We start from the raw sequence: 22,723 nt of genomic DNA on the forward strand, positions 1-22,723 counted from the left end.
CATGTGACCTAACAAAGATTTTACTGATGCTCAGGGTAAATTCCTTCTTTGTCTTTAACCCTGTTGTACCTCACACAGATTGGTGATATAATTGTAGTTTTTGTCATCAGCAGCAAATCAGGTTACGTATAAAACAGTTTGAACGTGGGCTGTGAAATGATTATTTTAATTGCAATTAATCCTAATATTTAATCACATGTTTACAGTTCCATTATTTTCATGTCAAAACTGTTTTGAAGTCCATAGTGACAAGGTAAAGCAATTCTTATCAGATCGTATTGATCAAGAATCAAACGACAGCAAAAAACTACATGGGATGAGCATAAAGTGGGAATGTCTGTAAAGGGGAGACTCATGCCCCCCCCCAAAAAAAAAAAAAAAAAAAATTGTATACAGATAACCTGAGTTCAGAGGTCAGGGGGACCCTGTGAAATTGGCATGCTGTTTTCTCATTGCCAAAATTTACCATTACTGAGATGTAAGTATGATATGTCTGTCTTCTAATTTCATACGATACCAGTATCATCAATTTAGCTTTAAAACACAGCTTACTGCCTCTGAAAGACACGAATCTGTGATTAACAGGATTAAAAATAAACAAAAACAAACATTATGCACAGACCTTAATAATTGTAAATGTTTTTATATATATATATATTTCTGAATTAAGTACTTTTAATACTTAAGTACATTTTTCTGATTATACTTAGTTACTTTTACTTTAGTATTTAGTATTTAGTCCTGCATTTTCGATGCAACAGAGTATTTTCTCAGGTTGGCGTTACTACCTTGCAATCAAGACACGTTTTGAGAAACTGAATTGAGTGACTTTTGCAGGTTTTTTTGTTTTTTTTGGCTCCTGTACCTCTCTGAATTACACATTCAAATCTATTCGTCTCCTTAGTTGTCCGGAGGTTCATTTGTCTTCGTATAAAGAGGAGATTGTCTCACACAGAGTGGAGCTAAAGGTAATCCCTGGTTGTAGAAGAAAGAATAATTAAAAGGTTAAGTGCTGAACATTTTTTTTTTTTTGTGGGATCACCCGTGGAGCTTTAAACTGAGGCCAGTGGCTCACAGCTCTAATTTGCAGAAAATGTCAATACTAAAATGTCAAGGAATAGGTCAAACACGATTGGGTCCAGAGTTTAGCCAGAAACCCGCGCTTTTCAGACCAAAGTGAAGCAGCCACTTGAGCTGAGTCGGCGGTCTGACACATTAGCATGCTAAGAAGCCCTCTGGGGCACTGGCTTTACTGTCAGGCAGTAGGTAGTTTCCCCCTCTTTTTATAGGTGATTTAATAAAACACAAAAAAACCTCAGCGCCTTTTTGTTATGACCTGGATTTACCAGACTGTATTCACTGTTAATACTACGACTACGGTTAAACATTACAAAGTGACATCAGTCTGTTATGTCACAGCATTAAACAGGATAATGGTAGCCAAAAGTACTAAAACTGTCTCTACAAATACTTTTATCACTGCTGGAGTATTTCCTATTCCACTGCAGTATTACTTGAATCAGTATTACCACTGATACTACTCATACTCTAGTTCATACATGTACATTATCATACACAAAATTATGTTTGGCAAATGAAACCTTTCAAGGGAGAAATAGAAAAAGACAGGCTTGGTTTTATATAATTGATTGCAAAATTACTATTATTTATTAAAATTCCCCTGGAACAGAGACTTGGTGAACATAAAGACTAATGTAAGGTTAAACAGTTTAATTGTCTTATCTAAAGTCATTTTAATGAGTATCCACATCCTGTCTCTTTGCTCAGATTCCAGGATATTGACTATATAAGCAGCATAGAGGAGATCTGGACCAAAAGTTAGGTTAGAAAAATGTTAAGGATCAATTGACTTGAGGCACTTGAACGTTTGGGCTTGAATGATGAGTTTAATTTGTTAAACTCAAACTTTCTATATGTTTTACTGTTGTGAGGTGCAATAGTGTGTTTATAGCAACATTGTTTATAGAGTATTGTATTAAATGTCCCATGAAATGGGACTACAGTACCCTTGAGTATGATCTTGAGTCGGGGATACAGAAATGTTTTTCACTAACGATAAATTTGATAAATGTGCTATACACATCTAAGTGTTCTTGCTCTATAACAGAAAGAAAGCATTTTTCATTGCACTTCCAGCACCTACTTTTGCAGAGCATTTAACCCTTTGAAACCTGAGTGAACTGGTTTGATTTTTCAAAAAAGCATGGAGGGAAAAGGGCAGTTACCAACTTGGCAAGAAATATCCCACAAATTGTGAGAAATTAGTAAAATGTGACAAGAAAATGACCTAAAAATTTGGTTTTACAAAGGGGGGAGGATTATGAGAAATTTATTTAGTAGAAAAATATTCAAAAAATAATATTTATAATTATTATAATTATGTTTGTATGTATATATGTATTAAAAGCATCACTCACAGTCTTGTTTTTTTTTAGTTGTTTTTTGTATTTTTTGTTTTTTAATTTTTTAAACTCTTCACTAATTTCCAGATCATTTTTGAGTCATGTCTCTTAAAGTAAAAGTTCCCATATTTTTTCAAAGAAATCAAAGAATTTAGTCAGGTTTCAAAGGGTTAGGACAGGTGAGGGTTGAATACTTTCGTGCATCTGACAATTTGTAGACCAAACAATGAAGAAAAAATTCAACAGGTTAATTAAAAAGCCACATCAAAGGATGTAAAGGATTTTTTAAATGTTACTTGAATTTATAAAATTGAATATAAGTGGTGAAATTATCATATGCAGTTTTCACCAGTCCCCTCCTCATACAGCGTGAAAAGATCTTTGTGTCTGGAGTGTTCATCATGAAATGTCCCTATCTGGATTAAATCCAATCTGTAATTATGTATTTACCAAATTTCCCCCGCAGTTGTAATCTGCTAAAACAACAGTGTGACATTTATAAATGATCTCAAACAGATTATTTTAATCTATATATCCCCCCTGACAGCATCTTGTAGAAGAAATTAAATATAAGTGAGTTAGTGTGTGCTGGAACACTTATCGATGATCTCAGCAAAACTAATTCCCAAGATTTGTGGAAAGGCATATCAGCAAAAAAAAGAAAGAAAAGAAGATGGCCCATGAAATATTCAGCCGGAGCATACCATCTACACAGGACGGGGCAGCTCTGGTGGTGCCGGCCACTTGCCCGGGAAAGCAGGAGCACTTCACAGTTTGTGAGCGCTCCTCAATTTTGTTCTTGTTGCAGCAGCGATGCAATGCCACAACCTCACAGGTGCCTGTTCGGACATGGTGCACTGCTGGAAAAAACAACAGGAAGGAAGGAATAATCAGTGACGATTCAGTTCAACAGTTCTTAGCTACACACCCACAGTGGCGGTCTTTGACTGAGTCCCTAAAGATTATCTCTCTTTGGTCTCTATTGTCTTCTGCATCAGTCTTATCTGTCTCAATAATGAAAAAAATACCAGTGAGAGTCTACCTATTTTTGAAAAAGGGCCCTTTTTTTTACAGAGGGTTCAATTTTCACTTTTCACTTCATCATTTTGTTTGAGTGGCCTAAAGATTTTGAAGGTAGATGCTGGTTTCATTGATACGTTTCGACTGTGTAACTCAGTTTTTGTACTCTGAGCATGATGACATCAGGCATCATTGTTCGACTTCTTTGACTTATTAAACAAAACATGCAAGTGTTTTCACAGGCTGAGTAGTAGTACACGTGCCTTGTAAACTGAAAGATCAGTGGCGTGCCATGTTGCACTGCCATGTTTCTGCAGTAGCTCAGACCAGACAAATCAAATACTGTCTCTACAAAGGGCCATATGCATATAAGTTTTTATTTGTTTCACTGCATTCAAGCAGACAGTGTCATTATCTGTATTTGTACAGCATCAAGAGGCCTGTGACAAATGCATTATTGTTTGTATAACCAAGATAACAACTTAACAGTTGTAGCCATACATTAGGATTGTCAGTGACTGTCTGTCCATATAACATTTCCCCTTTTGGCGATAGGCATTTTGACAGTTTCGCATTAGCAGTCCTTCTGGGAAGAGCAGTGTTGGAATAACCCTTTTTTAATCTTTAACTGCTTTATTCTCTGTTTTTACAGGTTTTAATCGCCTGGTCTGTTTGTTTTGGAGAAGAAGAGACCTCGACAGATAATTCAACTCCTGTTATCAACCTCCTGAACATCTGGATCTGAAGTTATTTGATAAGAAGGTGAGCACACATTAGCAGGTACAAGGTTTTTCGGCCAGACCGCATCAGAAAAACACAGAATTTTCATGTTAACCTGCTTTATTCTGTGTTTGTACTGGTTTAAATCACCATTTGTTTTGGAGAAATAGAGACCTCTGTTGATAATTTGGCTCTTGTGCCACTAAATCCTCCTAAATCTTACAAAAGATTTAGAAATAGGTAAAACATGTTGTATGTCATGAAATGCAAACAAAAATATATCCATGACACATATGATGATGGTGTCATGCAGCGGCTGAATTAGGGTACTGGCGCCTTTTTTTGTTCTTATTCAGGCACAGATGTAAATATAACTTTTGTTTGTTTAAAAGAAAACTAAGCTGGGCAACTTTAAGCTCCTGATGACATCATCAGGGTTATTTTCTCAGACTTTAGAGAGCTCCCTGCAAAGCCACCAAAGACACTGTACAACTGTTTTCACATGCAGAGTAGTACTCTCTGTGGCGAGTAAGCCTATCCTTACGTGAAATTGATGGATTGTCCCTTTAAGTCCATTTAATCCTTTTAACAGGAGCTTTAAGTGGTGTAGTTGCGGTAACCAATCAGGATCTGGCATTGCAAACATCATTAAGAACATTATTTTCATCCTCATCCATGTAATTGAAGAATTAAAGGTACCTTTAAATAAATAATAACTCACGTATGGGATGGTAATGATTGGAACTGATACTGTTCCACATTTCCCACAACAGGCAGCAGTCTTTAAAAAAAAAAAAATTCAGATATGTGAAGAGGAAAGTGCAGCGCTGCAGTATTTGGAGCCAATTTCCAGATCACGCTCCATTGTCTGAATTATTTAGAGCCCGAGCTGCTCCATTCTCTTTTAATTGCATGTGACATTTTCTTGAGGTGTCCTTCTGCTGAGATACTCACTGCTGCTGCAGTAAACAGTAATTCTGAAATGATTGCGTGAAACTGGACCTAACTGTCTATACTGTCGCGCCTCGACCAAACCCAGTTAATTACGTTTTCACTTCAGCGTGTTATATCGGCGGACAGCAGCACTTTCCAGCTGCTGTAACAAGCAACTACTGAGACTAACAGTGATGGAGTCAGCTGCTCTGCTGAGCCTGAATGATATTAAATCTGACAAAGATGCTCTGCAACTGTTGAGCATCACTATACCTCAGAGATTTACCTGTTACCTTTTTTTTTATTTAGAACTCAGAAAACACTGCTTTTACATTAAAAATTAAGTGGGAGTGTAATATTCCTCACACCATATGTTTCCCTCCTTCTACGCTGTTTCAGTTACCTGCTGTCTGTGATTCCATAGCATCAAACATTTCACTGATGGCTGCTGCTAGAATATATAAGCGGACAGCAGGCAGAAAAGGACAAAGTCAAATTTAAAAGCAAAAAGTCAGGGAGACAGGAAAGGGAAGTTCTACTTTGATTATGCACTCAACTTTTGATAGCATGTCTACTCTAACAACCCCCCCCCCTCACCCCCCGTCTGTCCCCATACATCAAAAATAATTCAGGTAGTCGCCCAAAAGTAGCGGGATGCTTACTCATGCTCCGGCCCGAACACGAAAAGATATGAAAGACAAACACGCAGCAAGCAGAGCTGCTTTAGATGTAAGAGAAGTGCTGCCAGTATCTCTCTCTAAAGGACATGTTTCACACTGAGAGGCTGAGGTTTTTCTGACTGGATTTGGAGTTCTACTTGGATGCCTACTCAGCTTCCTCTGCCAGCAGATACGGAGAAAAGCATTTCACTCGGGAATCACTCTGTCCTGCAAACCAGCTTTAAACCTGCTGCGCTGCCGCTGTGACAGAGGAGATCCCTCTGGCCCTGGACATGCCGCTGCTGTGGTTGTGTTTTGTAGATTTGCGTCTTTCAAAGTTTCATAAGACAAGGATGATGCCATGAAATTTAAATAACAGGATTCAAGGACATCCGGGTGGCCTGGTGGATAAGAAATACACAATATAACTGCAACTTCCCGAGCCTGATTCTGGCAGGTGACCTTTGTTGCATATTGTTTCCTTTTCTCTCCATGTTTCCCATGTGACTCAACTGTTTTTATCCAAAAAAAAAACGTGAATACACCATAAATAAATAAAAGTATCCATTCTTGAAAAATGTTAGAAATGCATTACCTGCAACCGGAAATTGTATGGAACAAACGCTAACCGTTATTTTTATTAATTTAGTTGCCTACAGTGAACCACTTTGTAAATGGCCAGCAAATGCTTGCTTTTGTCATATTTCTTCAACTATAAATCAAATTACAGTAATATTTAAGCCTCTGAGACACTCTTTAGACTCAATTTGTGTCTTTTTAGGGAGGACGGGGAATCTTTAGGGGAAGGTGGCAGGTCAACAGTATACACCACATAGATGTAGTATCCATTTTCTGAAAGCTGGGAACTGGCAGATTTATTTGAGGTGCATCTTAGCACCATGTGTTGAGTTTTTCTAGTCATTAATATTTAATAAACACTGTTTTCATTAGGGGCCCAATCAGACTTCAACTATTCAGGTTTAGATTGCATGGAGTGCTAAATGTAAGCATTTTTCAACACTCAAGATTAATAAAAAGTGGTCATTAATCATTGAGAAACACCACAGAATGCTGTAATTTGGTATCAAAGTCAAAACACTGACATTTGGAAATTTCTGTAAGAGTTAAGTTTTTAAGTGACTGGATGACGTGCACTTCCCTTATGGAAACTGCAAATAAACCCTCTTATTTTCAATACACCAAAGCCATATATCCCCTGAATTGCAGAGGTCTCTAGTTTGTGGCTGTAAAGTTTTATGATGCTCTGATTATCCTGGAGGTCACAATAAGTCATTTTAATTGATGTTTCAGATTATGAAAGAAACTAAAATCCACATTCAGTAACATGGATTTATTGAACATTTCCAGATTAAATATTTGTCAAAAGGAAAGAAAAAATGCATCAAGGATGTTTGAAAAACAGAACCTGACCCTAATTGATGATTTACTACAGTTTTGTTTTGACTTGATTTTACAGTTTAAGGAGGAAAAAAGAAATTTTCATCTGAAGAGAATTTAATGCAGCTAGTTACAAACAAAAGTCCTCAGGCTTGTTACATCGCTTTACCTGCAGGCAAAACTAGAGTAAAGAGGTACTTCTAGAGAATAACAAGGACATAAAAGAAAAAAACAGTCTCTTTTAATTATTGTTTCATTGTGTGCACAGCCTATTGTTTCCTGTGCCGTTTGTTTCACACATACAGAGAGTATCATAACACCCTTTGCCAATACAAATACTGGATACGTTTACAATATCACAGGATGTAAAGACAGCTTAATTGTCTACCCTCAGGGTCAAACCTGCTGGAGACAACAGGTAGACTTAATATCTTATAGACAGAGTGAGCAGCCAGGTGCTTCACATGCTCGCAACACTTCTTATAGTCAGAGCATCGTGTGGAGGCTGACGCTATTCCCCTGGATCCCCTCCACACGAGCCTGCTGCAACTCAAGTAATCCTTTTGTAAAAGTTCCCCTGAGTTGAAAGGTCTGGCGTATCTGTATTGATGACATCAACAGATTGTGTTTGAAATATGAAAACACTGTTTGCGTCAGATGTGTGAGCTGTCAGAAACACTCATCCAGTGAGTCAAAATGCAGAACCTGTCTAGTATAAGGCTGTCTTTTTAATGAGAGCCTATTGCAGTGTTAAAGCATTAAAAAACATGTTGGAGTCAGCATTAAGTCAATTTCAGTGATGGTTTTTAGGACAAAGTGACCTTAACTTATTAACTAACTCAATCACCAGAACTTTAAGGTCTCAGTTCAAAGCTTTTAACTTTGATTATATTAACCTTTAAAGTTAACATGGAGATTTAGAAGATGCTGTTTATCAGCTTAGACCACTCCACCTCCCGATGAATAAAGGCTGCTCATATACTACGTCACTTTTGAAATGTTGATATGATAATATTTGTATAATATGATAATATGATATAAAACTTGCACATGTAACAACATGTAATGAACAATGCATTTTCTTCCTGCAACTGGTAAATACTTACTATGACTCAATGTACTGTGGTCAAAGCCAGCTGACACTATCGCCCAAGGTCTAATTGGCCATGCAGCCCAGTCTCAAAACAAACAAACAATAATTAAATGGTTATAGCAATTACATGATAATTTAACAAATCGTAAATTGCTCTAAGTGCAATACAAAATAAAGTCCAATATTAAACACTATAACCGTTATATATAACTATCTCAGACAAAACAGTCTAAACTCTTACTTTTGTGGGTTCCTTTTAGACTCCATCCATAAACAAGTTTGTAGCCTTTTAAATGTCTAATCACCATAATAATGTTTTGTCCATTTTCTACCTGTTTTGTCGTTAGTGAGTGTGACTGTGTGACTACTTGCTGTTAGTTGACAGTCAATACCAATGATTTATTGTCAAGGTGCTAAGTAAAGTGGCTCTGTCCAAAACGCTGTTTTTAGATAAAATCCCACTTTCAAGATACATGTACTACAGAACATTATAAAAGATGGGAGCTGAAAGTCTGTTGTCCTCCTCTCCTTCATAAATGATGTTCTCCCCTGTGGAAGGACATTATCTTGTTTGTTTAATGTGTACAAGAACCAAAAAAATAAAAACAACACATCACTCAGTGGAGGCATCCAGCAGAGACATCATAAAGTTACTGGTTCCAGCCAAGGAATAGTCCAGACCAGTAGTTCTAAACCATTATTTGGCCAGTGCCCCCGTATCCATTATCCACGTCCCTTATTGCCCACCATCAGTTAAAATGAAGGCTAATTGTCTACCCTGAATATTAAAATTGATTAGTATTCATTAAAAAAAAACACCATTGAATGCCAAATAACAGATTTTATTAAACTGGGAAGATGGAATATCATTATCATTATTTCCCAGGGAGCACAAAAAGCCATGTGAATAAAAATTATATTTATGAGTGTTATCGCAAATATGCAACTGTTAGAAATTTGACATTCAATTTCAATTATGTTCCAGTCTTGATCACAAACCACAGCCAATCAGAAATTTGTAATATGGCACCAGTGCTAAACAATAAGCATCTTACAGGACATTTTAAGCATAAACACTTAATTTTTCTGTATTATGGTGAATTTTCATTCTCCAGCTTGTGGTGGAAAGTGTTAATTCATGTAAAGGAAAACAGACTGTCAAACTGTCCGACAGACACAGAGCTCCACTAAAACCTTTCTCTGGATGAGACAAAGTTGAGAAAAGCGGCTGTGCTCTGCTCTTTGTCGGGGGTTGGTAAACGAAAACTAAATCTTACAAAGAGCAGGAAGAGCAGGGAGAAGAAGGTGAAGGTGTAAACTGACAATAAAAAGCCCTGAAAAACACCCCAAGCCCCTTTCAAAACTACTGCTTTTAGTGCCCCCGACGTTCCCTCAGTGCCCCCTTGAGAAACACCAGAACCAAAAAAAACCAAAAAACCAAAATATGTTGTAAAAATTAAGCTCGAATTATATTCCGATCAGATCTTGAGAGCAAATTCCAACATGAACTCTCAACACTTATTGCTGATTGTCAGACAGTATTGTTTTTACCAGGCTTTTGTTCCTTTCAGTGAATCCTTTGAACCAAAGTTGCTTTCAGCGAGAAGTGATGGGCCATTTTTCTCTTTGCAGTACTGAAATTACTCTGCTTGAGAAGCTTTTATACGTTGGTCTCTGGAGACAGAGAAGCAACTGCAAATGATGCATACTTTGTATCATTCATGAAGCTGTCGAGAATGATAATGTAATCATTGCTTTGCTTTATACACAGTGTTGTGTTGCCAAAAATACCTGCTCTTATGCAGAGAAATGATCGTTGACGATGAGCTCACTGAGTGTAATTCCCTCTGTACAAACCTGCATAATGAGGTGTAGAACCCTTATGTTAATAGTGATGATTTCCCCTCAAACTGTTTGTTACTTTGTTAGTAGCAGTTTAGAGGAGTGACGGATGAGGATCCATCTTTCAGCCACAGTTACAAATCAGACTCAGGGAGCCAAACTCAATGTAAATTACTGAGCATTGGATTGATTGTTATGTTTACCATGGGGATCCTGTAGTGTCTCTGACTGTTAGTTACTGCTCTCTCAAGGGTGCAAGCAGCGTTTTCCTTTCTTGGCAAGATGCTTCTTATGCATCATATAAGTCACTTTTATTACAAAGTGCAGAAAGTCTAAGGTGCAGAGCAAGCAACAATTTTTGATGCATATAACACAGGACGCACAGTAAGTCAGACATGGAGGTCAGTGCAACATTTACAACAGTAAAGGAAGAAACTCTACTACAAACTGAGTTTGATTTTGAAGCATCAAATATATTTCATTCCACTTGGGTTCAAGTTCCCCTTAGCAACCTGCATGCTTTGATTCTTGCTAAGTGGCTTCCCATTGTGGACATTGAAGTCCAAGGCTGTAATGTCTCTGCAGAGATCACACAAGAAAATCCAAAGGTCTGAGTTGACCTTGAACTCTCGACACCCATTTGGATAATCATCAGATCTGAAGGTACTGTGTCTAGAGACATGCTGTGCTGAGATGTGTCCCTGCCTTTTTCCTGATTACAGTTGTCTTTGCATTTACACATCGCAAATAAGGGCTGAAATGCCAACAGTTTCCCCCTGTACAGTTTCCCCCCATTCTCTCAGCCGATCCTTCACTTCTGTATCCACTTTTATCCTCTAGAAAACTTCATCTTTTGGTTCGGTTAATTCACAGATTGTAACTTGGGCAATCCAGTCACAAGTGGACAGTGCTAAATACAAACGACCACCAGGAGTTTTTACGATCCAATCAGTCAAACCACTTACCGAGGTGGTCATCTCAACTCATCGAATACCGACGCGTTGTCAATGTCCATCCACTTCAAAACATGATTCACTAGGTCAACATACTGTCATTGAGTGAATCATGTAATATCCTACAGAAATGCATACATAACATATCATATGATATTATACGAATTAGCAACTCATGAATGTTGTTTATCCTGATGTTTGTTCAAGTGTAGCTTTTAATTTGTTTGATGCTATAAAATGCAGTGTGACATCATGATTGACAGCTGTGTGTGCCAGTTGGTGTGCTCGCGTTCAATGGCAATGCTTGTGAATGGTTGGACGCATGTACAGGTGACAACTTGATACCACTCTGGTTCCAAAAGACCTCACCAGCATAAGATGGCAGTGGCTGTATCTGGGATAATTTGGCTTCATTTGCATACAGTGGGCGGAAGTGGAGACGTGTCATCCATCTTTTTATACAGTCTATGGTCCTGATGTGTACTTGACAATGACTGTGCCACCATTGCAGCCTAAATTTACCTTTGAAAGGGTAAGAAGGCTCAAAAAACAAGGAAAGGAAGAACTTGGAAGGTTTCATGTAAGCACAGGAAAGCAGCTAACTCAATGGATCTATTAGAAAAGATGCTAATGAAAACAAATCAGATGTCCCCACAATGTGTGAGGCAAGTCACCCTGGGACTGAATCCTTTCTGCCTCTGTGCCTGCCTTCTGATCAATAAAGGATGAACAGAATGGCCATTGATATTTTTTAAGTTTGTTTTGTAAACATCCACAGTAGCAAAGGATCGTTGTCTGACCAGAGAGCACAAAGTGTCTTTTTTCAAATATCAGAGAGAAAAATAAACTGAATTTACATAACTGTCAGAGAGTAGAAAAGTATGTTTGATATGTGTAAATATGATCCCGTCTATGCTGACACAAACTGGTTATTTAAAGAAGTGAAAGCGTAAATGTGCATTAGAATATCAGCTTGTCTCCTTATTGAAATGAGTTCAATTTGGCCTGCTTGTCAGAGTAGGCTTAGTTTTCTTCTTCCTCTGTTCTTTGGGAAGAAATACATTTTCTCCACTTTTGGATGTTCATTTCATCCCTTGAATTATAACAGGTTTACAGCAACAGAAATAACACCCAGGGGAAATTAGGGGGCTGCGGTGGCTATCAGAGAGAAATTGAATGTGTGTGAGATTATTCTGATCCACTTCCTGCTGAAATGATGAGCGCCTTGAGTAGGGATCGCTGCCAATCAAAGCCACGCACATCAAAGTGCCGTGCTCCCATCTAATTGGTCAACAAAGAGGAGAGAGGTATGCGCGACTTCATGCTCACAAATAGACATCCTGTCCAGCTGCAGTGCTGCCTGTACACCACCAATTACCTGAGGCTGTGTATTGTCAGTGGGACATCCAGTGATGAAACATGTGGGTTGGCCTCTACTTGTAATGTTGCTGAGTTGCCATAATTGATCTCCTTGGGTTTACTAGTGACGACTCGACAACACTTTTAATGAGGCAGAGGGAGATGAGTTGGGCTCATATCTCCAAAATAGCGGTTTCAGTCCAATTACTCCCCCATTTACTGCTGTGACATTTTATCTGTGATGCTGCATGGAGAGAAAGTCCTTTCAAACACCTCACATGACAAAGCTGAAGCCACCTTGGTAGCACTCCTCCACGCTTCTTTCTCCTTTCACCGACAGAGACATTGGGACATAGCCATGGATCCTAAAGTTTGGAGGAATTGTTCCTAATCCTCTGCAGGACACACCCACATCTCTCTCTCTACAGAAGTACTAGCACTAGCAGCTTATGTTTGTTTTTGTTTTTTTCATCTTCTCACCCTTGTGCCATTGTTCCAACACAAAAAAAAATCTCCTATCAGAGCAAAAGACAATCTGTATGACATCCCGATATCCCCAAAAACAAATGCATATTGCCACAGAAATAACTACACACTCTTCCAAACAGGAGCACATGGCTAATTATTATAAGGAATGATGATGCTGATGATCTGATGATGTTATTCTGCAGAATAATTAGCCATGTGCCTTTGTTTTGGAGAGAGCCATCAGAGAAACAGCAGTCGGAAAGGAAGTCCCCTCTTTTCCAACCTCTGCAGCAAACCATTCAGGGGGTGAAGCTTGTAACGCTGACTGTGTCATTCAATTTTTACCCGGATGCCTGTCCCTCATAAATGTAACATTTTTGACATAATTGGTTGCATGAGAGGCATTTCAGGGCAGAGATCCATTCACGTTGATGTCAGATATGGATCACTTTAAACATGATTGTGGTAGAAAATATTGGATCACGGAAAATACTGGAATTTAGCATTAAGAGCCCAAAATATCTATCTCTTGTGTATTGAACAGAAGAGCAAGAGCATTGGTCTTACTTTTTGAACCCTTTGTTGAATGATATATGATAACAAAGTCTACAGATGAATTTTCAGTTGTCTTTTGCTGTCCTCAGAGTTCTGCAACTTCTTTGTTTTTCTGCTTTTATGAACAGCAGTTCACCTGGTGTGATCCCCGCTATCCAAAGCTTCCCAGCTTCATATATCCACTGGAATAAACATCTCAAAAGGGAACTCCAATTTTACACATCAGTATCAGTTTACTCATAAAGAGTATGACTCAGCCTGTGCAAACACTTGTTTATCTTTCTGGCTCTGGAGGAGCTTTGTCAATTCTTAGAAAATAACACTTGATGATGTCATGAGGGATATTTCAGGCTTGGCTCCGAGAATATATTGTTAATGGCATAGTAACCCTTTGTTAGAAATTGCAACTGGAGTTTGACAGACGTCAGCATTTACCAGACAAGGAAAACAAAAAACAGGAGAAAGCATTACTATGACGCATACTCTGCTGTGACGACACAGTTTGTGCTGCCATAGCAGTACTGGAATCCATTGTTTGCCTTTCACAGTAGCAATATCTATATTTTTTATGTGTATTCGCTATGATAAAATTACTGACTACCAGTAGCTTTATCGTTCCCACTGCCAACACATAAACCGAGCTGCTCAAACTTTCATTAAGCAATAAGGCAGCAGGATCAAGGTAGTCTGTCAGCCAATATGCTAATAATGTTTCTCAACCAGCAAGTTGTTACAGCAGCTTTGGAAACTTCTTAAGTGGTATCATGAAGATATTTAAGTTCTAATGCCACAAGATGATTTGGGAATGTGCACAAATAGCACAAAGAAAGGAGCAGGTGGTGACAGTTTTAACCTTTTGTTCAGTTGGCTCATTGAAAGGTGCATTTGTTCCCACAAGAACCAAGTGTTTAATTAAATATGCATATGGAGGGCAAGTGCAATACTTAAGAAGTTAGAGAAATGAGCATGAAGAAAGACACTTAAAGAGCAAGATAAATCCAGGTGTATATTTAGTTTTAACCTCTTCCACTCTGCTGGTATGTCAGCATCCTCGGCCGACATTATTGTCTCTCAGAGGCTGTAGTGGGCTGAGTCTTAAGAAATCAAGATACTGGTATGATATGCAACCTTAAGCAATCCATTGGTACCAACCATTTCATGCATGCTTGTTAGGAACTTGGTTAAATAACGCTCCAGACTTGGCAGAATTTTGGCGAGGGAAAAGCTAACATGGCCATTTTCACAGAGGTCCCTTGAACTCTCACATCAAAAATATATGAATGAAAATGGGTTTTCTGGGTACTCACAAGTTTCCCCTTTACAGACACACCAATATATGGTAGTTAATCCAGTCTGGGGGAAAACCATGCCTTTTTTATGAAGTAAAAATATTTATTTTTGCCTATCATAAGTCTTTGAATATTTCTGCATATTGGAGTCCCATAAGAGTCTTGGAATATTAAAATTGGATATGAGTCGAAAGTTAAGATTTGTGGATACAATGAGCCCAATTCTATTCATGTGTGATGATGTTAGACCACAAGTAGCCATTTCATTGAAGTGAGAAACTTTGAAACTTGACCTCACTATATAAAATGGCCCATTGTGACCTCTTGGATAATCACAGCCTCATAAAACCTTACTGACACAAACTAGAGACCTCGGGAATTCAGAGTTTGTATGGCTTATTGTCTGTGTATACTGACAATAAAGAGGCTTTCACAACACAGCAAATTCATTTGCCACATCCAGGAATTTTAATGAGGAGAAGGAGGCAAAGGGTAGGGTTTGAATACGGCGGTAGAGGCATGAAACGGTTGCCACCTGCATGAACACGTGCAGATTTTGCTTTGCCGTGCAGAGTTCATCATGTTGAACTTCTGGCGGTTGACACCTGGCTTTTGTGGATCAAATATTGTGCATCCCAGAAGCAGAAAAAAGACAAGATAGAGGAGCTGTTAATGTTGGTATTTGAATACCAACATTATCAGCGTAGAAGAAGTGGGGACGTAGAAGAGGTTAATGTGCTCACCTGTAGCTCCTTCTGTCGGTACAGTCATCTCCCAGACACTGATCACAAGCACCATTAAGAGTAGAGCCCCTTTACTTCCGATCTGTGTGTATCGCTCACTCATCCTGGGAAAAAGAAAGAGAAGTGACCATGAGTACTCAAGGCTGGGTAAACTAGAACAGGAAGTGGGTGCTTCTCAAGTAGCTCACAGTTTAACTTCACAATAGCTCAGCTTGTCTGACTGCATATTTGCTCTTATTGAGAAGAAATACAGGTTTTTATCCTTCTTGCTTTCCAAAAACAAAGTACAGCTGCGGATGCGCCCTAGATTGCTGTCTCCAAATCCTCTCTTTCTTCCCCTGCACCTCCTCCCCTCTCTCTTCCCACACAAGGCTCTTACACCAGGAACATGAACAGAAGGTGAAGACCCTCTGCTGCCCCAACAGGCTTCAATAAGCCTCTGTCGGCTCTACAGCAGAATGGAGGAGAGCGAGCAGGCCGCAGTAGCTAATCCACCCCTCCACAGTACCCTTTCCTCTGCACTCCCTCTCCCTAATGAAGTGTGGTGGAGCTGAGGCCACACTGCAAACACCATCTGGCACAGTGTGTTATCATTGACAGACACCGATCAGATTTCAAACGGAGATGCAGGAGCGGTACGGTTATTACTGGAAGAGGCATGGTATCGTATGGCGTGAGCGGACAATGTTACAAGCTGCGTTTACACCTTATTTATCGCCTCTTATCTGCCTGCCTCATTGACGTATAGATTGGCTAAACCTCGTTGGGGTTCTCAGATTATATGTGTAATTAAGTTTATTTTGGCAAGGCGAGCGTGACCTTTTGTCCAGATTTTCACAGCGTCACACAGGAATTAGAATCGAGTGATGCGTCAAAATAGAGCAGATAGGACTCGCGTGTCTAAAATGAGGAACAATATGTCTATCATCAAGACATGCAGGCAATAATAACATAAACACAGGGGAGGGATTTCTCATACTGACTCTACGCATATAGAAAAGCACCAGACAAACAATAAGTCCTGGTGTATTTTATGAAATAATGTGAGAAAGGCAGAATTAGTGTGAAAATAATGTGAAGAAAATAATGTAAAAAAAGAGAGAATTAGGTTAAGAAAGACCTAAACTGATTTGTGCTGGTGTGATTTTTGTCTCTGAGGCATGAATTCACTTTTGAATGTTTTTATGTCTCCTTGCCGGTGACAGCAGTGTCCCAAAGCATTATGTTTCAGGTTGTCTTTATGTGCATCCATACATCCCAGTCTGGTGAATTTGATATCTCAGGAATATCTTGAGGGAATTTCCTCAAATTTGGCACATCCATGTAAACACAAAGATGAGCTTATTAGATTTTGGTGGTCAAAGGTCACTGTGACTCAGAGTCCTGCACTGGGTCGTACCCGATTCGCAGGTGGTATTTTGTTTTAATTTTATTTTCAGGTTCAGTTCTGGGTTAAACAAAGAACCTGCAGGTAAGATCACAGATGCTGGATGATAAATAAAAAATATATTAAATTAAATAGTTATTTATTCCTTTGACTGCTGTCTTTGTGTGGCGGCTGTTTCCTGCACCAGCTTGAGTATGCATTACAGGCATGGCAAATATGCTGCTGAATATCATATTATTTGAGTTCCTGATTAGCCTTCATTTTATGATGTATTAGCTTAGCTGTATGTATGAAATGTCTCAAAACGATCTGTGGACCTGCGGCTTTGGGTCGGGCTGCAGATCTTGTTTCACCAGACCAGGTCAGGTCGTGTTCTGTTACTAATTGGTTGTATGTGCGGGTGGCAGAGTGAGTGCAGTTTTGTAGATTGTGGTTCTGGTTTGGGAGTGGGTCTTGAAATCAGCAGGAACAGGACTCCACTGTGACCTCACTGTTACAAGCGTCCACTTGGACTGAAGGATGATCTGATTAGAATTTGGCAGCGTAAAGGTCACTGAGAGCTCACAAAAGACATTTTCACACAAATGTCCAATAGGATAAAATGATTATGTGATGACATTTTTTATCCAAAAGGTCAAAAGTCAACTAACTTTGCGTCCTTTCCTTTGATGACAGCCAGGACAAGGGGCCTCCTCTTCCTCTGGGAGTTCAACACAAGTCATTGGTTGAGTTGCTGATATTAAGCTTCAGGTGATTGTTGGCGAAGCTTTCCATTTATCCTCTTTACTCCTGTAAAATCATCCTCTTCACACCTACCCCATTTGCTCTGAACTTTTGGACTTTTTACTTCCCAACTAAAATTCTGTGTATAAACCCCACCCCCAGGGCATGGTTTGGCTAAACAGTGCAACCTTGGACTGACAAAAAGAGGCCATCTCTGTTCGGATCAGTCTGAACCATTGTTCAGTTCAATTTGTTTCTGGAGTGAAAACATTTTCAGGATGGTTTGGACTTTTGGACCACTAGAGGAAGTTTTAGCAGGCTTTCCTTGGGTGGTAATAATAGTGTAGTGCCTCAGTGTGTGTGTGTGTGGTGATGAAAAAAAGTGACAGTGGCTGCGCTCACAGCAGATAGGTGTTGGTGATTGGTGCAGAGGATAAATTAGCAGTAAAGTTGTCAAGTGATGTAATTGTTCAGTGCAGGTTTTAGTTTGTCCATTTACAATAACATAACACAACATAACAGAATAAGCTGTGGTAGAACAAAAGAAGAGGAGGTTTGAAAAACTCACAAAAACTGACACATTTCAGTTGTTCACTTGCTACTTTTAAAAGTGCATTTGTAATGATCCATAGTTAGAACAATGGGATGAATTTATTTCTGTGATCTTTCTTTTATTAATACAATAGTAACAATTAGACACCTAGCCCATTTTAGAACATGAACACGCTGCACATGTTTACGTACGTTTCACCATCCAATTTGTCCAGCCGTCGGAATCACAACGCCTGATCATATAAAATTGTTACAGCTGATCATAATGTCAGGAAGTGGTTTTTAAATTTCCAGTTATTGACTGTTCTGCATCAAGACCTAATCTTTAAAGAGAGAATTGCAGTACATTTAAGGGTAGTTTTCCCTCACACCTTTTTGTAATTATTCCTTAACCGTCACACCTGTTTTATTAGTGAGATTATACATTTCATGGTGGATTTTTCCATCACCATCACGTAAAAACCTCTACAGAGGACAGATTGTCAGCTTCACTACACTTAAGGAATCCAAAGGTAGCTAGAGAGACATGTGGAAGGAGACTCACTCGATGGTTAAGTTTGATATGGGCGTAATGGTGAGGTTTATATATTTGCTCAAATGGACCTGAAATTGTACACTTAGATACTTGTATTAGAGCAGCGGGTGCTAATGTTAACCTTCATGGCGACAGATTTATAGCTGCTGGTGAGCCGAAGAATTAGAGGCTGGACTGAAATGGTGGCCAGAAGATGTTCTTGTGCAATTCAGTGTGTGTGTGTGTGTGTGTGTGTGTGTGAGAGAGAGAGAGAGAGAGAGAGAGAGAGAAGGGTCATTGGTGACAGAGTGCAGGGCAGAGCACTACAGCATCATTTGTTGGGTGCCGTCTAAGGGTGCAATTCTATAAATGACATCTCATTGTCCCTGAATGTGCTGTGTTGTCATTGGTGTGCTTGGCAGAGCGAGTCGCTGAAGATTTGTTACAGTTTGAGGCCATTTTAGATCTCGACCTTGAATTGGAGGTCTTTAGCAACTTTGGAGAAATACAACAACTGCTGTGTGAATTCAAACTACCTGCTGTTAAAGTTATCACCATATTTTGACATCAGTAAATTTCTGTTTAGCTGCTCTCTGCACAACAAGGTGCTCCAGCCTGCAGTTCTGCTGCACAGGAGAAATGTTTTCCTAAACTGTTAAAACAGTATGAGTCATATAATGAAAATAATTCATGTGACATTTTCCTGATCTGCCACTTAAATGCATTTGGTTTGGTTAGGGAGTCTTATAGTTTATCATGTTTGAAAGAAACCAACCTGGGTCACAGAAACTATAATCGTGCTTTTGTTTTTCAGGTTCATTCTGACACCTTTTTCTCATTTTTAAACCCGTAAACCTGAGGAAAATGGTTTGATTTCTTTAAAAATTATGAGAAAAAAACATAATAAGAAATGTCCAACAACAATAATCTGAAATTTAGCTTGTGGGGCGTCCATACTAACTACATTAATACTATAGCTATATTTAAACTTCTCCTAATTATTTAAAATTATGTAACAGAATTAAATTAGAATTATATATATATATATTAAACTATTCCTACTACAGCAGGAATATGCACTTTTCCAAACCATTTGAGATGATAGCATGCCTTAAAATCTTAACAGAATTTGGGAAAAATATAATACTTGCCAAAAATAAGAAATAATCAGTCAACGTACTATTTCGTATTTAATTTTATTCATCAATCTGAAACCAAAACACAGCAACTGTTGAGGATGACTAATTTTCACTCCACCCAAAACGAGACGAAAATTGTCTGATGTTACTATTTTTAAGTTGCATAGCAAAGGGAATTTGCTGTAAAAGGATTGCAAATCCTGAAGCCTATTTTTGTTATACTCCAGTGTATTATAACTAAAATAGGTTTTTAGATTTCACAGTGTTCGCAGAGTGAATTTTTAGTTAACAAATCTGCTGCACTTGAATCCATGCCATAAAAAATGGGCTTCTCTGGCTGCATTTTAAGGAACCTCAACAATGCCAAGTAAATGTGGACTGACAGGAGAACATTTTCTCAGTTGTATTATATTTCTTTAGGGAACAGCAAAGATTCGGAGCTTTTGACAAAACCTTCAAGGCTGGAGCCCAAGAAGCACCCCCACTCCACCCCTGAACCTTCGACCAAAGTAAATGCTAATGTTGCCCTGTGTCTGCTGGATTTGTAATTAGGTAATTATTTGTTTACCTGATCTGTATAAAAAGATTGTCAAATTAAGTCAATAAGTACCACTTAGATTAATGAGAATATTAATTTAATGCTGCAAATGTATCGACGAAAGGCTTGAAAACATAGCTAAAACATATAACTCCTCCCAAAATCACATTTATACAGAAGTTAAATTAGAGGTCAACTGATAGTGGATTTTTTAAGGCCAGTACAATGATGATAGTTTGGAGCAGGAAAAAGCGGATGGCCAATTAATCTGCCATGATTGAAATTAGGGTTGGAGTCAATTTTGTTTTCTAAACTATTGTTTTTTTCTAAAAGTAATTGTAATTTCTAAACAAGATACCTTAAAGTGGAGTAATTTTGTATTTTCAAAATACTTCCTCATTGATTTATAAATTATTGTACGAACAAGACTAAATCAAAACTTAGTATATGGCCAGACCACATGAAACGTTAGAGAGGCAGGAAGTGGTGGCATTTACTCAGTTAAGGTCTAACAGACTTACACTCTAATACCTCTTTCCCCAAAATTAGAGTGAGCACGGGTAAACCTATTTAATACAGGGGATTGATTGCATTCCCATTGCCAGTGAACACACCGCTGGAGCACAAGGGTTTGCCTCCCTGAGATCACTGACAGGCTGCAGAACAGGTAAACAGACAGCAGCAGGAACAGAGGTCTATATCTCTGACCTCTCTTTCAAACGTGGTGCAGATTTATTTGGATCGGTGTTTTAGCACGACTTAGGAGGAGACATAGGGTAATTAGTGACAGTGCATCATTGCATCTCTCTAGTTGAGGGGCTGAAATTACCATGTTCACCCTGGTGTTGTATTCCCGTCAATGCCATCAGAGCCAGAGGTGAAAAAAACCCATGTCTGCTACAGAGTCAATTGTGTGAATAACAATCAAATGCATCCTCATTGCATCAAAAAGCCAGATGTTAGCAGGTTTTTTGTGCAGTAGGAATAGGCATTACAGTGCCCAGCAGCCCTGGACCTGCCGTTGCTGTCCAGCCAAAAACTTCATGTAAATGCAAGTAAAAACAAACAAAAACACAAAGACACATAGACACTGACACAGCAGAAGGGATCTGCTTTCTGTGAAGGTGTAGCCACTGATCAGCTTCTTCTCTTGATCTAAAAAAACCCTTCCCTCCTCAGCTCCTCTTGGTGATGTAGGCTACGTGACTGGTGAAAGCTACGCACTATTTGGCCACTATCGGAAACAAGTTCCATCTATAACAATTGTTAGTCAAATATTCTGTCAGCTCCGGTTAATCAGCCAATCAACAAAATAAGTGGATCTCTAGCTTGAACAAATAAAGTACAACTTTTAAAATGAGAAGTTTTCCCCTACCTCTAATCCTTACAATAAGCTAGGCCAACAATGTTTATAACCAGTTGACATGAGATTAATATTGATCTCCTCAAAGTATAAACAGAAAGTATTTTAGTTTGTTTCCCCACAATTTTAAATTATTCCTTTAAGTGTAATTAGCTGTGAATATTCCCTGGAATACCATCAGGGCAGAACAGTAAAGATAATCCTCTTGGTAAAAATTACTGTTGAAGTAAAGGTTTTATTTGTTTATTCTATACGTTTGAGTAGTGGCTTTTATTGCCACTGGAGATGTTATATTGCAGGTTTTAGATCCAAATGGGTGTCTTGGAAGGAAACAAACTGAAGAAACAGTCTGGAGTGGTTAAAAGTTTTAATTGCTGATTTTAGTTTCACAATATTTCATGTATAATGTATACATTTAGTCACAAACTGAGCCCTAAAGTGAAAAACATAATGCATGCAGATGATGGCCATAAGCATGAAACATAGCTGCATGCTGAGATTTGGCGGATAGCAGATGAAAAACAAATACTAATAAACTGAAGCTTAAATGAAATGTGTAATTATCCTCTGATTGTCTGCAGTGCTTTATATCTTCTCCTCTTGCCAGCAGAGACAGAGCGTTTTCCTATCTGCAGTATATTGCTCTGCTCTTGAGGACACTTTCAAATGCAAATGAACACCTTTAGCGAGGAATAATGCATATTCTTTTCACTGGTGCCACCTCAGTAGTTCTCCTGGATTTGTGTGCTCAAATTTATCCAGAGATTGGACTTTTATCCCTTTGTTATGAGTTGGCTCTGTTGTGTGGCGTCTAAGCCGGCGCTGTAGATCATCGGATTTCCTTTCAAGAGTACAAAGTGAATTTGTTTAAAACTGAATGAAGCAAGAAATCCCCATCTCTGACCAAAAACTCTGATCGTCTCAGTCGTTTCGTCTTGCCCTCCCACTCCCTTCCTCTCTGTGAAAAAAAACCAACAAAAACTGAATAGCAGCAGACCAATGAGCCTGATTTAAAAAAAAAACTCCACTTGAGGCTTGACCTTGGTGAGCGG

At 38.7% G+C, this 22,723-nt stretch overlaps 1 protein-coding gene and 1 long non-coding RNA gene across 4 annotated transcripts in view; one reads left to right on the forward strand and one right to left on the reverse strand.

Annotated features, from left to right (window-relative positions):
- Positions 1 to 22,723, forward strand: part of LOC148185880 (uncharacterized) — a 101,969-nt gene that overhangs the window by 43,349 nt on the left and 35,897 nt on the right. Inside the window, exon 4 of the long non-coding RNA XR_015775553.1 lies at positions 4,096 to 4,205. This is a non-coding gene — a long non-coding RNA (uncharacterized LOC148185880). The remainder of the gene's footprint in view (positions 1 to 4,095; positions 4,206 to 22,723) is intronic.
- LOC121961613 (chemokine-like protein TAFA-2) overlaps positions 1 to 22,723 on the reverse strand; it is a 74,592-nt gene that overhangs the window by 10,284 nt on the left and 41,585 nt on the right. For 2 of the 3 annotated variants that reach the window (XM_088072844.1, XM_088072843.1), the window contains 2 exons: positions 15,456 to 15,559; positions 3,128 to 3,283 (listed from right to left, as the gene is read on the reverse strand). In XM_088072844.1, the coding sequence (XP_087928970.1) occupies positions 3,128 to 3,283; positions 15,456 to 15,558 (259 nt within the window). In that variant the 5' untranslated portion in view covers position 15,559. The remainder of the gene's footprint in view (positions 1 to 3,127; positions 3,284 to 15,455; positions 15,560 to 22,723) is intronic. The other variant, XM_088072845.1, reaches the window with a different exon arrangement.

Source organism: Plectropomus leopardus, chromosome 22 (assembly GCF_026936395.1).
Source record: "Plectropomus leopardus strain MGB_pleo_1.0 chromosome 22, ASM2693639v1, whole genome shotgun sequence".
Lineage (NCBI taxonomy): Eukaryota > Metazoa > Chordata > Actinopteri > Perciformes > Serranidae > Plectropomus > Plectropomus leopardus.